The sequence below is a fragment of the Saccopteryx leptura genome, chromosome 6 (genome assembly GCF_036850995.1).
Source record: "Saccopteryx leptura isolate mSacLep1 chromosome 6, mSacLep1_pri_phased_curated, whole genome shotgun sequence".
Classification (NCBI taxonomy): Eukaryota; Metazoa; Chordata; class Mammalia; order Chiroptera; family Emballonuridae; genus Saccopteryx; species Saccopteryx leptura.
In genome coordinates this window covers 50326974-50343617 of record NC_089508.1, presented here as the reverse complement: position 1 = coordinate 50343617, position 16644 = coordinate 50326974, and the positions used below count along the sequence as shown (strand labels likewise).

The window sequence follows — 16644 nt, the reverse complement described above, 5'->3', positions numbered from 1 at the left end:
CAGCTTGGCAGGCAGTGGGAATGGGGGGCGGGGAGAGAAAACATCTTTGGGGACCTGTAGGAAGCACCTCTTATTTTTCTGAGCATGTTAATCAACACTGTCCCGTTTGTTTGGCGATTCATTCACCTACACATACCTGAACAGCCTCTGTAGACCCTGCCATTCCTGGGGTCCACAGAGCTGGAGGCATCTGGTCTGCCTTGTCTGGTGCTGATGGACTGAAGGCGAATGCCTCTTCATACCCACACTCTCACGGTGGGGAATAAAGAGCAACCAAAGCTGCTGGAGGGAAGAGAATGGAGCCACAGCCCCTACCCCTGGGCAGGCCCTCAACAGAGGTGCGCCAGCCGCTAGAACCTGGCAAAGAACATTTATCCTTCTCACTTGTAAGCCCAAGCTGGAGGTGGGATCTGCCCAAAAATAGTGGTGGATTTACACGACAGGGACACACCAGCCTTTGGTATAGACCTCAGTGACACTGTCCTGCATGCCAGCACACCCCGACCCTGCACGGGGCATCCCTCCCAGGACCATCTGGTATGGACCAGGGACAGATGCCCTATGGTAACAGCAGGGCTGACCCCGACTCCTGCGTGCCTGCCCTCCCAGGTTCTCATCTGGAACCTGGACGTGGGCGAGCCGGTGAAGATGATCGACTGCCACTCGGACGTGATCCTCTGCATGTCCTTCAACACCGACGGCAGCCTGCTCACCACCACGTGTAAGGACAAGAAGCTGCGTGTGATCGAGCCCCGTTCAGGCCGTGTCCTGCAGGTGAAGCCCCGCTTTTTTGAGGGGGAGGGAAGGCACTGGAGCCTGGGGCTCAGCTTTCAGCCAGGCTTAGGAAAGGCCGAGCCAGTGCCCCTCTCCTGTGCACCGGGCCTGCGCCTCTCTGTTGACCACCCCATCTGTTCTGGGCCCTTCTTGGCTCCCAGGAACCCTGCCTTGTTCTTGGTGGGGAGGGGCTTGAGTACCCTGTCTCGTCCACTGCACTGCCCTCCCCAGACGGGATTCTGCTGGCCTGCTCTGAGGACACCCTTCAGCACATGAATCCTTGGTGCTGAGTGAGCCCATCGTGGACGTGGGTGGAGGAGATCTGGACTCCCTGCCCAGCCGCCTGGGTGGGACAAGCCTGATGGACATGGCTCAGGGTGCTATCCCCAGGGACAACTCCAAGTGCAGAGGCGGATGGTAAACTTAACTCCAGTTTTGTTTTTTTGAGTCCCCTGGGTCTTGACTGTAAAGAAGGGATTAGATGCCCTTAGGCAGTAAGAAGTGATCATTTCTTGAGCACCGAAAGCATCCCAGTCACTAAGTAGGATGAAAAATTTGGATTAAATTTGAGATTTACCCACCGTACAAGAAAGGCTTGATGGTGACCTGGTTGTGTTTATCTAGGAAGGGTTCAATATTGTGAGGCCAGAAAGTCATCTACTACTACTTCTACAAATAATAATTGTCCTAGTTACTAGCATCACCGGTATTTACTCAGAGCTCGCTGGGTGGCATGCAGTGGGCCACGGGCTCCACGTTCCCTCATTTAATTCTCATGACAGTCCTCTGAGGTGGGTAGTATTACCCTTCCCATTTCACTCATGAGAATGCTGAGCCTTGGAGAGGGTCAGAGACTTGAATGTCACAGTCATGGAGCAGCTAGCATTCAAACCCAGCCAGATGGACCCAAGGGCCCGGGCTGAGCAGAAAAGGTGGCAGAGAGCGGAGAACCCAACCTCCACGCACAGCCATGGGCATGAGCCCAGAGGGGGTGAGGAGCTCCTCCTAGGATACACTTTTTTGGCAGAACTAGGAATTACAGTCCAGAGCAAGTGATGCCTGGGTCTTTGCACTGCTCCACCAGCCTGTGGTGTCTACCTGATGCTGACTCATCCTGGCAGAGGACCTTTGTGTGTTAGGAGGAGAAGAAAGTGTTATGAACTGGGAGGCAGGAGAGAAGGCAAAGGACGGCTTTGGCCTGACCAGGCGGTGGCGAAGTGGATAGAGCGTCGGACTGGGATGCCGAGGACCCAGGTTCGAGACCCCGAGGTCGACAGCTTGAGCGCAGGCTCATCTGGTCTGAGCAAAAGCTCACCAGCTTGAACCCAAGATCACTGGCTTGAGCAAGGGGTTACTCAATCTGCTGAAGGCCCGCGGTCAAGACACATATGAGAAGCAATCAATGAACAACTAAGGTGTCACAATGCGCAACAAAAAACTAATGATTGATGCTTCTCATCTCTCCATTCCTGTCTGTCTGTCCCTCTCTATCCCTCTCTCTGTCTCTGAAAAAAAAAAAAAAAAAAGGACGGCTTTGTAGGAGCCCCTGGTAAAGTGAGTCATCAAACAGTGAACCACCCTGAGTCCCCTGTCATCCTGAGCCTGGGGTTCTCCATCCTCAGAGATTTCTGCCAGTAAGTATTGTAGTGCAGGTTCAAAGAGAAGCTGAGAGCACCAAGCACCTGGCCCATGGCAGGCCCTGCCTGGGGCGTGGTCAACATTAGCTGACTCCTGCCCAGTGCCCCGCCCGGTACGGGACGTGGAGGAGAGACCTGGTTTCCAAGGCTCCACTGCTCCTCGGCTCCTGCACTTGTTTCCTGGAGCAGCTGTAACCAGTGACCACACGTGAATGGCTTACAACAACAGAAATGGATTCTCTCCCAGTCCTGGAGGCCAGAACTCTGACGTCAAGGTGTCAGCAGGTCCACGCTCCCTTCACAGGCTCCAGGGGAGAATTATTTCTTGCCTCTTCCAGTTTCTGGTAGCTGCTGGCTTCGTTAGTCACATCACTCCAAACTCTGCCTCCATGGTCACATCACCTGCTCTTCTTTGTCTGTGGAATATCCTTCCGCCTGTTATAAGGGATCTCGTGATAACATTTAGGGTCCACTTGGATAATCCAGGGGACCCCCCTATCTCAGGGCCCTTAACTTAAAATTACATTTGAAAAGTCCCCTTTTCCAAATAAAGAGACATTCACAGGTTCCAGGGATACAAGATATGGATGTATCTTCTGGGGGCCACCATTCAGCCCACTACAGGACCCTGGTGCCTGGGGGCCTGGCTCACCAGCCCTCTCTGTGCCCGGCAGGAGGCCAACTGCAAAAACCACAGAGTGAACCGGGTGGTGTTCCTGGGGAACATGAAGCGGCTTCTCACGACAGGAGTCTCCAGGTGGAACACGAGACAGATCGCTCTCTGGGACCAGGTCAGCCACAAGAGGTTGGGTGGTTACATAAAAGAGTTGTAGCTCTGGGGGCTTTGCTGGAGTTTGGGAAGGTGAGGTGCCATCCTTCCTGGACATAGGCTGATACTGGCCCCCTCCCTGCAGGAAGACCTATCCATGCCTCTGATCGAGGAGGAAATTGATGGACTCTCCGGCCTTCTGTTCCCCTTCTATGATGCTGACACCCACATGCTCTACCTGGCTGGAAAGGTAGTAGAGGGTGGGAGAGGGACCTGTGGGAGACCCCTGACCCCGTGGGGCCCTGTTTCGGTCCTGCTCCCATGAGAAGAGCCAGCCTAACCTCTCTGGCCTTCCCCTGACCCAACCTGATTCTCACTCTCTTCAGTGAAATCTACCCTCAAGTCTGACACTTATTCTTACTGATGTGTCAATGGCTGCACATTCCTTCAGAGGTGGATTGGAGAGTTTACACTGGAATAAGGGTCGGAGCCTGAAGTACAGAGGACTGTAACTCATGATGGAATTTGAGGCACCTGCCAGGAGACCTCTGACAAATACGACCTTGTTTGTCAGAAAAGCTATTTCTACACACCACCACTCACCACCCCCAGCACATCCCGGGTAGCAGGCCCACCAGGGGCCTAGGGGCCAGGCCTGCTGGCCTTTGACCAGCTTTGAGGCACAGCAGAGGCTCTATTCAGCCCTCCCCAGCCCTCTGCCTTCCTCACCCCTCCCCTCTCCTTCCCGCAGGGAGATGGAAACATCCGGTACTATGAGATCAGCACTGAGAAGCCCTACCTGAGTTACCTCATGGAGTTCAGGTCCCCAGCCCCGCAAAAAGGCCTAGGTAAGGGGTCAAGAAGCTGCCATGGCTTTTAGGCTAGAAAACAAGAGACTGGATATTTGGCTCAGGGGTTACCCCACCCCCAATAAAATATCAGACTCTGAAGGCCGCAGCTCATGGGCTAGTCAGAACAGAACCTATTGGTGCATCCCTGTGAAGGTCAGTCCGCTGGTCTTCAGCCACCTGTCATCGCCCACTTGAGCGGCTCATCCTTCCATGGTGTTGGGCACCCTTTGCATCTCTGGTCATCAGCAGCCCACAGGGGTGTGCACGGTGTCTACATTCCCACTTGCAGATGTGGAGGGTGAGCCCAGTGTGGCTCTGACATTGGAAGGTTTTTTGTTTTTTTTTCTTGGGAGGATGAGTAGGAGATGGGACGATGTGATATGGTCTGAAATTCTAGCTGCAGATCGCTTTGGCTTCTGTAGGGAGAGTGGCTTTGGGAGCATGGGTTTTGAAAGAGCGGGAGGGAGGCAGAGAGACCAGTTAGGAGACCACTGTGGACTTCTAGGCAAGAAATGTTGCCCTGGCCAGTTGGCTCAGTGGTAGAGCATCGGCCTGGCATGCAGGGGTCCCGGGTTCGATTCCCGGCCAGGGCACACAGGAGAAGCGCCCATCTGCTTCTCCACCCCTCCCCCTCTCCTTCCTCTCTGTCTCTCTCTTCCCTTCCTGCAGCCGAGGCTCCATTGGAGCAGAGATGGCCCGGGCACTGGGGATGGCTCCTTGGCCTCTGCCCCAGGCGCTAGAGTGGCTCTGGTCGCAACAGAGCGACGCCCCAGAGGGGCAGAGCATCGCCCCCTGGTGGGCAGAGTGTTGCCCCCTGGTGGGCGTGCCGGTGGATCCCGGTCAGGCGCATGCGGGAGTCTGTCTGACTGTCTCTCCCCGTTTCTAGCTTCAGAAAAATACAAAAAAAAAAAAAATGTCTAACCGGGGAGACAGGATGGCATGAGAATGGGGAGAAGAGGGTGAATCCAGATGTGTAGAAAGGAGGGTCAGGAGGACTTGGGGAGGAGCAGAGGCAGGGAGAGAAACCAAGGTTAACTGTTTCTCGTCCTCAACTATGGCCACTATTGAGCATTTACTAGCAGCCAGGCCCTTTCGAAGGCCCAGGATGGCTAAGTAGCTCACCCCAGGCAGACCGTGTAGCTGGTAAGTGGCAGAGCCAGAACTCAGACTCAATCTACTGGCTCCAAATCCCACATGGGCACCATTACACCACTCTGCGCCAGCTCCTGGAGTCCTAGAAGAGCAGCCTTCCCTTCCAGTTGGAGGACGGGTAGAACCTTAACTCATAGCCACATCATGGAGAAAGAAACAAATGTTATCTGTGCTCTTCACTGTGCTGAGCAGTTAATGAGCATCTTCACACTCAGCCCCCTGACCATCTCAGGAGGGGCCACCACTTTCCTCCTCTAACCGGCCAAGAACCTGAAGCTCAGAGAGGTCATGATTTGCCCAAGGACTCCCAGCATAAAAAAAGACAACGCCAGGATTCGAACCCGGGTCTGTCCTACCCCCAAGCTTTTGTTCCTAACACCACACTGCTCTCTCAGTAGATGATCTGTAGATGCAGCTTTTAGGGACAGTGTGGCTAATACACACACACAGAAAATACATGCACACATATGTATGCACATGCTCTCAGTCCTAAAACAGTCATCAGGCTGCTTTTAAACCTCAAGGGTGAGTGGGAAAAGGTTTTTCTCCCCTTTTTTCTCTCTAAGGATGGGAGACACAGAGACTTCAGGAAGCCAGTTCATTTCAGAAGGTGATGGCTTTGTGGCTTATATTATGGCAACACTCTGTGACCTTGAGCAAACCCCTTCTCTTCTAACCCTTAAAAGTCTCATCTATAAAAAGAATGGATTAGATCCCAATATTTCTGCAGCCCTGTCCAGTTCTAAAAGACCCTAATTCTAAACCATGCACTTTGGTGAGACAGGTCTGGCCCATAGTACTCATCTGAGAAGTCCCCACCCAGGGACAGAGCTGACTCAAGAAGCCCTCAGCCCACCCACTGCCCCTGTGCATGGGTCATTGCTCCATATCTAGTGCCCACAACTGGGCCTTTCCCTTGGCCAAGGACATCAGGGAGGAGGGAGAGCAAGAGGGGAATCCACTGGACCCCAGGGAGCTACGTGTGCCTGTCCACAGGTGTCATGCCCAAGCATGGGCTGGATGTGTCAGCTTGCGAGGTGTTCCGCTTCTACAAGCTTGTGACTCTCAAGGGCCTGATCGAGCCCATCTCCATGATCGTGCCCCGGAGGGTGAGTGGGGCTGGCGTGACTCCCAGGGGCCCCCTGCATGGAATCCTAGCTTGTTCTTTGCTGGCTGTGAGCCTGGAGGAGCCCAGCAGAAGGAGCTCTTTTCCTGTGGACCCGGGTCTTCAGGTCCAATCTGGGGTGGGAAATGGACGACACTCCAAGGTGGGGACAGTTTTGTTGCTAACAAACTCAGGGTGGGAATTCCAAGCGGGAGACACTGAGTGCAAAGGCTTGGAGGCAGGAAAGCAGGTAGCGTGGTTGGATGTCAGTGAGGAGAGCAAGGATTTTCTCAGCAGCCCCCATCTGTTCCCTCCTCTGTTCCCCCTACTACAGTCAGATTCCTACCAGGAAGACATTTACCCTATGACGCCAGGCACGGAGCCAGCTCTGACCCCCGATGAATGGCTGGGAGGCATTAACCGAGGTAAGTACTGCAAGGGGTGGGCTTCCCAGAAGAGGCTAAAAGCCAGCAAGCGTTGCCTTCTGTCTGGCTCACCCCATTTCCCTTGTGCATCCTCCTGTTGGCAATGCCCCTCATAGTCAACTGTCAGGCATGGTATCAATGAAAGACCATCACTTGGCAGTCTATCAGCTTTCTGTGAGAACATGTCCCTTGCCTTTCTCAGATCCCGTGCTGATGTCTTTGAAAGAAGGCTACAAGAAGTCCTCAAAAATGGTATTTAAGGCTCCTATCAAAGAAAAGAAGAGCGTTGTGGTCAATGGAATAGATTTATTAGAAAATGTCCCACCCAGGACAGAGAATGAGGTAAGGAGTATAAGTTATTACCTCCACAGGCCCTGGAAGAGCAGGACCTTTATATTTCAATTATGGGCTTCAGGCCTTTATACCATCTGCGTTTGGAGGCTTTTTTCTTTCTGTGACAAGCACCACAAGTAGCCTGTTGTTGGTTTCCATTGCCTCTGACCCCAATAAATAGAGGCAAGGATAGTGGTGCCCCTCCCCCAACCCTCAAATTCATGAACCAACACAGTTACATGTGAATTCACAGTCTCCTCATTAATCCACCCCAGAATGTCGCCGTCATTTGCTGTTGGAGGAGATATAAAGTCCTGAGTCAGAGAGGAGGGCCAGCCTCGTGCCTTACAGCACTGCGTTCCTTCCTGGCACTGCAGTGCTGATGAGATCTGACAATTTCCTGGTTTGTGGACGATGCTGGATGTTTATGGAAATGCTCTTTGTACCATTTGCAGTAGGAGCAACCATAGCTGGGCACTGTCCATGCCCCTGAAGGCTTCTCTTTCCAACCACACCCTCAGTCTCTGCTGCCAATACAGTTTAGCTCAGCCGGGACTCACAGAATGCCTACCGTGTGCCAGGTGCTTGGCTTGGTGCAGCTGTGGTAGTGATGGCTGCTTAGACCCCGTGCGTTTGAATCCTGGCTCTCCCAGTTCCTGGCTGTGCCCGAACCAGTTTCCTGACCTTTTCCTCATGGCACAATGGGGATATGCAATGCTGTGAGCATGAAAGAGATCATCTTTACGTGTCTAACACTCTTCCTGGCTCACCTGAAGTGCTCAGAGAGGCTGATGCACTAGCTATCCATTGCTGTGTAGCAGATTACTCCAAAACTTAGTGACTTAAACCCACAAACATTCATTGTCTCATTGTTTCTGTGGCTGCTTGTGGTTCAAGGTCTCTCAAGAGGGCGTAAGCTGTCAGCCAGGGCTGCAGTCACATTGGAAGGCACATCTAATTCCAAGTTCACTCACATGGAGGTTGGCAGGACTCATTTCCTCCCAGGTTGTTGGACTGAGGGTCTCAGTTCCTCATGGGCAGTCGGCCAGAGCACCCCCCAACCTCAGTTCCTTGCCATATGGACCTCCCCATAGGGCAACTGACAACATGGCAACTGACTTCCCTCAGAGTGAGTGAGGAAGAGAGGGTGTCCAAGATGACACCATAGTCTTTTTATAACCTAATGACATCTCATTGCTTCTGCCATATTCTATTCATTTGAAGCAAATCACTAGGTCCAGTTCACTCTTGAGGGGCAATCTTAGAGGCTTCTTGTCACACCAAATTATGATTACACTATTATTCATGAAAATGAGACTATTCTTGACTTCTGGGATCTCATAGTTTTAAAGTAGAAATTGACAAGTACACTGGCAATAGTTATATAATGTTTATGTGCCATTATAGAGGGATGTTGAGATTTCTAGGGCTGGATGAAGTCATGTGATAAATGGGATTTGCTTCAAAATAATCCCCGTGGGCAGTGGGGTGGGAGAAGCGGGCAGGAGCAGATACCAAGAATAGGTAGATATCAGGGAGGAAAAGCAGTCACACATGTCATTTGTTGAAGCTGGTCGATGAGTACTTGTAGATTCATGATGCTTTTCTACTTTTGTATAAATTTGGCTCTTTTTCTTTCTTTTTGTGTACACTGAGAAGGTGGAGGTACCTAAGTTGCTTTGCTAGCCCAGGTGGGCCATGTCAAGAACCTGAGCTCAGTTCTAGTACTGGTGTGGAGAAGGCAGGGTTGAATGGTAGTTAAATCGAATACCACTTAGCTGCAGACTTGTCTGTTGTCCTGGAGGAAAATTGCAAAGGGTCTCTGAGCAGGCAAAACAGATACCACAGCCTCCCTACACTAAAGCTTGAGCACTTATCCTCATTGGGAAGACATTCACACAGAGCCTACTAACTCTACTTTGACCCACAATTTTAATCTTCACAGCAGCTTAGAAGCAGCCAATTAGAAAATGGGACTATAAACAGTGGACACATTGATCTAAGTGTAAAGAGAAGTTGACACAAGGGAGGAGATTTATGGTTGCATAACTGTGTAACTTTACTAAAAATCACTGAATTATACACTTAAAATAAGTGAAATTTATGGAATGTCAATTATACTTCAATAAAGCCTTTTTAGATAAAAGTTGAAAAAATTATGCAAAGAAATTTTGAGAATTTGGAAGGCAGGGGAATGTGTAGGAGCAAATCACATATCTTCTCTCAGACAAAAGCAGGACTGGTTTGTTGGTTTTAACAAAAAAAGTCAGTTAAAAGAGGAAATGATATAAATGACATATACATTCTTTAAGCCATTTGTTTTTATTTAAAACATGTACATTCATTCAACATAGTTTGATGCAGGACCAAGATCATTTATTTGAGGATATCCCTGGCTGGGCTCTGCCATGTTTTTCTCAAATAAATCACACTTAAACTCAAATTTCCAGTTTCTTTGACATAGAACAAGAACTTAAAGTCAATCTGAAAACTAAGCCCTAGTTTTTTTCTAAGTTTTCCCCAGTTTTTAAAGAAGAGAACTTTATTGAGGTTTAATTCACCTATGGTAAAATTCATCCTTTGTAGTATACAGTTCCCTAAGTTTTGAGAAACATGTAAGTTTTGATAGTCATGTAACCACTATCAGACAACCCAGATATAGAAAATTCTGCAGTCGTTGGTGATTATGTCACCCACACCTCATTCAGCAACAGCATCTTTTGCATCAACTTTACCAAGATTTTTCTAAAGCGCTTAAGCTAATTTTTATAGAAACAGCAACTGGGCGCTGGCCAGGTAGCTCAGTAAGAGCATCATCCCAATTCATCAGGGTTGCAGGTTTGATCCCCAGTCAAGGCACATACAATAACCAACCAATGAATGTGTAAATGAGTGGAACAAACTGATACTTCTCTCTCTCTCTTCCTCTCTCTCTAAAATCAATCAACCGATCAATCAATATGAATTCCCTTCCCTTAAAAACATAGCAGCTGCCCTTTTGTACTCATATTTCAACTGTTTATATCATATATAATTAAATTGTGCAATTACAAAGAACAAATGTGACTCCCACCAGGAAGTTTGAGGATGAACCCAGCTGCTTGTCTGTAACATTCACTTGAGTGTGTGGGGTCCTCCAGTAGCTGAGGCCTTCTAGGCCTCAGTGTTCTGTGGGCGCCTGTCAATCTGGGTTTCCTGCAGGAGAATTGGAGAGACTGGTTAATCCAGGGCCTCTAAGTGAGGATCTGGCTGCCTGTGCCCACGCCAGCTAAGGGCTCACTGCCCAGTGCGGACTCTGGTATACCTGTCACAGCAGGAGAAAAAAACTGGCTTCTGTGCCGTATCAGAGCCTCCTTAGGCAAACATTTTAGAAAGGTTTCCATCCAGAATGGTAACTGAAAGTGTTAGGATTGGACCCCTAAAAGGGCAAGCTTGGGATGTTTGGGGAAACGGCCTATGTGGGCTCACCACCTCCTCGGTGATCCTGAATCAGGACTGGGGCAGGTCTTTTCTTCTTCCTCACAGGGGAAAGAAAGTAGGAGCTGTGAGCTGAATCTGGAGAAGGGAGAGCTGTGGTGACATCAGTCACCCGGGACACCACAGTGGGAGGGGCGTGGAAGGTCTGGGGGAGGAGGGCAGAGGCTGCTGTGGGGAGCTGGGGGAGGAAGGGGGTGGCGTTACCCACTTGGAAAATCACCTTCTCGTCTTCTTTCTCCTGCCCCCCCCCCACCGGCCCCTCCGGTCCCCCGTTCACCCACCAGCTCCTCCGAATGTTCTTCCGGCAGCAGGATGAGATTCGGCGGCTGAAAGAGGAGCTGGCGCAGAAGGACGTCCGCATTCGGCAGCTGCAGCTGGAACTGAAGAACCTGCGCAACAGCCCGAAGAACTGCTAGCTCCCGTGGGGCCGCTTTCTCCGCCAGTCTCTCCGGCGTTTCTACTCGTCCCTTAACCTCCCTTTATCCTGTGATCCCAGAGACAGAGCCAAGCCGGGAGCTGGGGGAGAGAGCCTGAGGACCCCACCTGCCACCTCAAGAACTGGAAGCTGATCTTTGGCCTTTTGACCTCATGCTAATAAAAGTCCCAGCCTCTCCTGGAGACCCTCCGCTGGCAGTCCCCTTTCCTGCCACCCCAAGAGCCTCAGCTTCCCCGAGGCTTCCCGGAGGCTGGGCAGTGACCACGGATTCCCTGAGAGGTGCCCTCAGTGGACTAGGGAGAAGAGGAGGGAACCAGGACCCAAGTAGACTTAAAACTGGAACTTTTCCTTTGCAAAGGAAGCTGCTGCCAGGACGTGTCAGCACCCACTGCTGGGACTCACCGCATCCCCTGATGGACCACAATGTAAGGGCTGGATGGCAGGCCCCTCCCCTACCTCCCTCTGCAGCCCTGGAAGCCAGATTCACCTGACAAGGGTTGCAAGCAGCCACACTCCTTTCTGTCTCTTGCCCACCCCACTCTTGTCTTCAGGGAATTAAGAAGATGCTCACCAAGGCCATAATGACCCCTTGCCTTCCCACGATTCTCTTCAGAGCTCTTGCAATACCCCTTTTCCATTTAATTTGTGAGGCAGGCAAGGTAGGGAATACTGTCCCTATTTTACAAATGACAGAACTGAGGGTTGCATTGGAGAAGTGACTTACTAAGTCACCCAATAGGTCAACAGAGGACCCAGGACCTAAAGTGTCCAGACCCCAGGCCAGGGCCCTTCCCACTGCATCAAGATGCCAATCCCTGGGGCCTCACCAGTGCCCAAGTATCTGTGGAGAATGAGAACCGGAAGCCACTTCCACCGTCTGCCCAACACCAGTAGTGCCAATGTGTCACACTGCCCAGGTGAGGGCCTTCTCACTCAGTGCTCCTCCATCCCCCGGGTCCCCTTGCCCTGTTCCTCCCCCCAGGGGACTCCCTCTGAGATGAGGCCTCTTCCTCCTGGAGGCTGAGGCTGAGGGGGGTGGAGTTGGGCCCTGGGGAAGGCAACACAGGGGTCCGTTTGCTTCAAGGGGTGGGTGATGATGCTCTGCGTGTGTCTCTCCCCACTATTATCTCAGCCACTTCCAGCCTTATGCTTGTAGAATGGCCACACCCTCACGTTGGTATAGCACTTTAAAGTTTACACAGTTCTTTGATACATCAGATCTCATTGGAGTCTCACATCTGCTCTAAGAGGTAGGGGAGCACTCTTTCCATTCTGCAGGTGAACATACTGAGAAGTGGCCAGAGCTCACAAGACTCTTTGAGATGCTACATTTCATTTGGTCTTCTACACATTTTTCTCCTCCTTCTTTTCTCCATTTCCCACTACCGACAGTGTCCAAAAACACTGTTCTTAGAAAAGTCACATTTGGGGGGTGAGATCTGGCCTGGGAATAAAAAAAATGGGTGTTCACCCTTTTCTCTCATTCACTGGGATCTACTAGACACATTATGCTCCACACCTGCTTTTCCCATGGCCACCTTACATAACAGCCATCCACAGAGGCCAGGGTGCCCTAAGCCCCTCCAGGTAACCTGGGCAGGGAGAGCCCTCTGACCCTTAGGGTTTCCCTCTAAGAAACTTCCTCTCGGCCAGCTAAAGCAGGGCCCGCCACCTCAGTCCCTGCAGCTAGGCAGTGTTAGCTCTCATCTCCTCTTCCCCATACTTCTTGAGCTTTTTATTTTCTTCCCCATCGACCTTTGTGGTCTTCTGTGATTATTTATGCTGCCTCCCAAGGATAGAATTGAAATAAAATGTTTTCAACTTATCAAACCTGGGCATGGTCATTTCACTTTACCCGGTGTGGTTCCTCCTCTTGGTTACCATGGTATCCTGATAGCCAACTCCCCAGTCACAGCTCCTTCACCTTTCTGGAACAACAAACCACTTCTGTATCTACAGACGTAATTTCACACTTTCATTCACCTCAGCAAGGCTTTTGAACCTCAGCATTATTGACATTTGGAGCCAGTTTTTTGCTGTGGGGCTGTCCTGTGCACTTTAAGATGCTTAGCAATCAGCGGTAGAGCGTCGGCCTAGCGTGCGGAGGACCCAGGTTCGATTCCGGCCAGGGCACACAGGAGAAGCGCCCATTTGCTTCTCCACCCCTCCGCCGCGCTTTCCTCTCTGTCTCTCTCTTCCCCTCCCGCAGCCAAGGCTCCATTGGAGCAAAGATGGCCCAGGCGCTGGGGATGGCTCTGTGGCCTCTGCCTCAGGTGCTAGAGTGGCTCTGGTCGCAACATGGCGACGCCCAGGATGGGCAGAGCATCGCCCCCTGGTGGGCAGAGCATCGCCCCCTGGTGGGCGTGCCGGGTGGATCCCGGTCGGGCGCATGCGGGAGTCTGTCTGACTGTCTCTCCCTGTTTCCAGCTTCAGAAAAAGGAAAAAAAAAAAAAAAAAGATGCTTAGCAATATCCCTGGCTTCCAATCAATCAGATGCCATAGCAACCCCTACCCAGTTGTGATAAACAAAAATGTCTCCAGCTACCACCCAATGTCCCCTGGCAAGTCAGCATAGCCCCCAGTTGAGAGCCATTGTTCCATCTATTCAGAGGCATCTGCTCTGTATCCACCCTGTGCTGAGAACCGGGGGACACCAACATTTTACACTGGAATGTATTTCAGTTTACAAAGTACTATTCCATGTATTTGACCTTGATCTTCAGTCACAGCAGCTCTAGGTAGGTTCTGTTATTCCCATTTTCAAGAAAGCAGTCAGGTCCAGAGCGGTGACATGTTCAAGGTCACGCAACTGGTGTAGTGGGGAAGACACAGGGATGTGGATCTTATGGGCCCAGAGTCAGAGAAGACACGTGCTCTCAGTCTCCAGCCAGTCTTAGTGCTGGGTCAAGTCTGTCCTGGGGGCAGGGTTGGGGCCCATCATAGACCAGGGATGTTGGCCAGGGAATGCCAGCCACTGCGACACCCTCATCTCTCACCAAGCCAGGTTGTCAGGAGGCAGAGTTGTCAGGCTGCAAAGTGAACGGGTATGTAGCAGTATGGACACCACAGAAAACTCAGAAGAGCCAGAAGAAAGCAATGAAAGTCTCAGAAAAGAGGGCTGGAGAGGAAATGAATGCAGGGCTGCAGAGAAGCAGTGGGCAAGACACCAGAAACTGGGAGGGATGGCTCCAGGCCCAGCTCTGCCTCTGACTGGGTGTGTGACATTGACTACTCACTTCTCTACTCTGGCCTTCACTTTTTCCATCTCTAAAAGGGGGTACACCCTAGCCAGATAGCTTAGTTTGTTGGAGCATCAACCCACAGCACAGGGGTTGCCAGTTCGATCCCCGGTCAGAGCAAATACAGGAAATGATCGATGTTCCTGTCTCTCTCTCTCTCTCTCTACCTCTGTCTAAAATCAATTAAAATAATAATAATAAAGAATAAAATGAGGGAATAAGACAATTTTAGGGTCTCTTCCTGGTTTAACATTTAAGTTTCTAGTATACCAGCATTGGGGGGAATGGGACAAATACCCAAGACCATCTCTAACACAAGTGGTGCAAAGAAAAGTTTTATCAGGAGAAGGAAGGCGGCAGGACATCTTTCTCCAGGGTTTGGTACAGACAGGTATTTTTCCTAAACATGAATTTGAACAAAGATATCCCTGGAGCTTCTGCTCTAGATCAATTCACAAAGTTCTGAGCTTGAAAGAATTGCTCAGTCATTGAGAGCCCGGCCTTCATAAGCGCCTTCTCCTGAGATGCTGAGGAACACGGGAACATGAAGCTAGCTCCTTGACTGAGGCTTTCCACTCCATCCCCCACCCCCACCTGGGCTCAAGAAGCAGGGGAATGCACCAGGTGATCTGTCTCATATGTATCTCTGTCCCACCAAATCCCCAGTTCTGAGCTTAACTAGGCAGCTCTTTAATTATTACTTGTTATGACAAATTGTCCAAGGTCAGAGTCAAACGTGATTTCCCCCCAAGCAGTCCATTTTCCCAACTGCATTTGTTGAGTAGGGACACTTCCTCTTTGGTTGTGTGTCTTTTAGTTCTTCTTGTACTAGAACACATTATGCCTCATCTGTTACTCTCTTCCTACTGCCAGTTATGGCCCCGCCAACCACATTGTTTTGATTATTGTAATGGTGGAGGACAGCACGTCCCTCTGGCTCTTTGAACTTGTTCTTACTGCTAGGTTCCCCACCAGGTGTTTGTTCCCTCTTTTCTCCAGTAAGGACATAGGCTAAACTCTAGACCAGGGGTCCCCAAACATTTTACACAGGGGGCCAGTTCACTGTCCCTCAGACCGTTGGAGGGCCGCCACATACAGTGCTCCTCTCACTGACCACCAATGAAAGAGGTGCCCCTTCCGGAAATGCTGCAGGGGGCCGGATAAATGGCCTCAGGGGGCTGCATGCGGCCCGCGGGCTATAGTTTGGGGACTCCTGCTCTAGACCCTTCTCTTCTATGGAGAAGTCCTTCCTGGGCATGCCTAGAACTCCTTATTCTGCTCCCCAACACCTACTTGGAGTTCCAACTCAGCCTAACACACTTGAGTAGCTGTGTCTACTCAGTACTGGGTGCTGGGAACCCAAAGACAGGAAAGGATCAGGTCTGCCCTTGAGAGGGTAACCCATGGGCATCATGTTATCTAGCAGGAGGAAGAGCCCCGAGAGGCAGGAATGAGCTCCCCCCTCTGCTTGGTTCAGCAGGGGGTAGGCAGTTGTGAGATTTGCTGACTCCCAGGTTCCCCTTCAGCCAGCCTCCTGAGAGCCCGAGATGGACTTGAGCATTTTTAGGCTCTCTCGTGGTACTGGGCAAACATCCCAGACTGCCAGTGGACCGTGCAGAACGTGGCTGCTTCTTCGCTGGAGGAAATGACTTCATATTGAAAACACCCCCCTTACACACCAGGCCTCCACCCCTCAGCCTTGCTGCAGGGAGCTGGATCAGACATTTCCCTCGACCACAGGAAGCATTACCACATCCCTCCCTTTCCTCCCCTGGGCTGGCTAGCCTGGGGACTCAGGCCAGTGGCGCAGGGAAGGAAGAGGGCCCTCTCTGGGATGCTGGCAGAAGCTTCTTATATTATGATCATGTGTGTTTCTATTTGGGAACAATCTGCAGCCTGACTTTCCTTGGGATTTTAATTCAGTAAAAACACAAACGGGTCAGCCTTCCTTAGAGAGACAAAGTGAACGTCTACAGGGTTAGGTCTGAACAGTTTTAGGAAGTGCCTGCTCCACAACCACTCCCTCGTGCTTGGTTTTCACACTGCCTGGAATCCCCCGTGAGTCCATAGTCCCTTTGCGTTAGGCACTGCCCTGGCCCTTGCCAGAGCCTTCTTCATACTCAGATCCCAGAGATCGGGGTGCTAATGCAAGCAAGGTTGACAGATTGGGTGAAGGAAACAGGGACAATGAAAAGGAGAGAGCCCACCTGGGAGCAGAGAGGTGAGGACAGAGATCTTGAATTTCAAGGTCACAGAGATTAAGACAAGATTCGAAGACCAGTAAATTTGCTAAGAGCTTGAATCCAGCCAGCAGGTGGCAGATTATGGCCTTGCTATCAAACCCATTTTTCCTAAAGTGGGTCTTTTCTGCCACTTGCCACCCCTCCTCTCCCCAAATTAATGACCCAACCAGAGGCCCCAAGGCCTCGTTGCAAAGAAGGCACAT

The 16644-nt window shown here is 51.0% G+C and overlaps 1 protein-coding gene across 4 annotated transcripts in view; it reads left to right on the top strand.

Annotated features, from left to right (window-relative positions):
* The window catches only part of CORO2B (coronin 2B), a 185687-nt gene extending 172898 nt beyond the window's left edge, over positions 1-12789 (top strand). For all 4 annotated transcript variants that reach the window (XM_066388306.1, XM_066388305.1, XM_066388304.1 and 1 more), the window contains 8 exons: positions 610-774; positions 3086-3202; positions 3326-3430; positions 3932-4028; positions 6180-6292; positions 6623-6713; positions 6916-7055; positions 10808-12789. In XM_066388306.1, the coding sequence (XP_066244403.1) occupies positions 610-774; positions 3086-3202; positions 3326-3430; positions 3932-4028; positions 6180-6292; positions 6623-6713; positions 6916-7055; positions 10808-10939 (960 nt within the window). In that variant the 3' untranslated portion in view covers positions 10940-12789. The remainder of the gene's footprint in view (positions 1-609; positions 775-3085; positions 3203-3325; positions 3431-3931; positions 4029-6179; positions 6293-6622; positions 6714-6915; positions 7056-10807) is intronic.
* The last annotated feature ends 3855 nt before the right edge of the window (positions 12790-16644 follow it).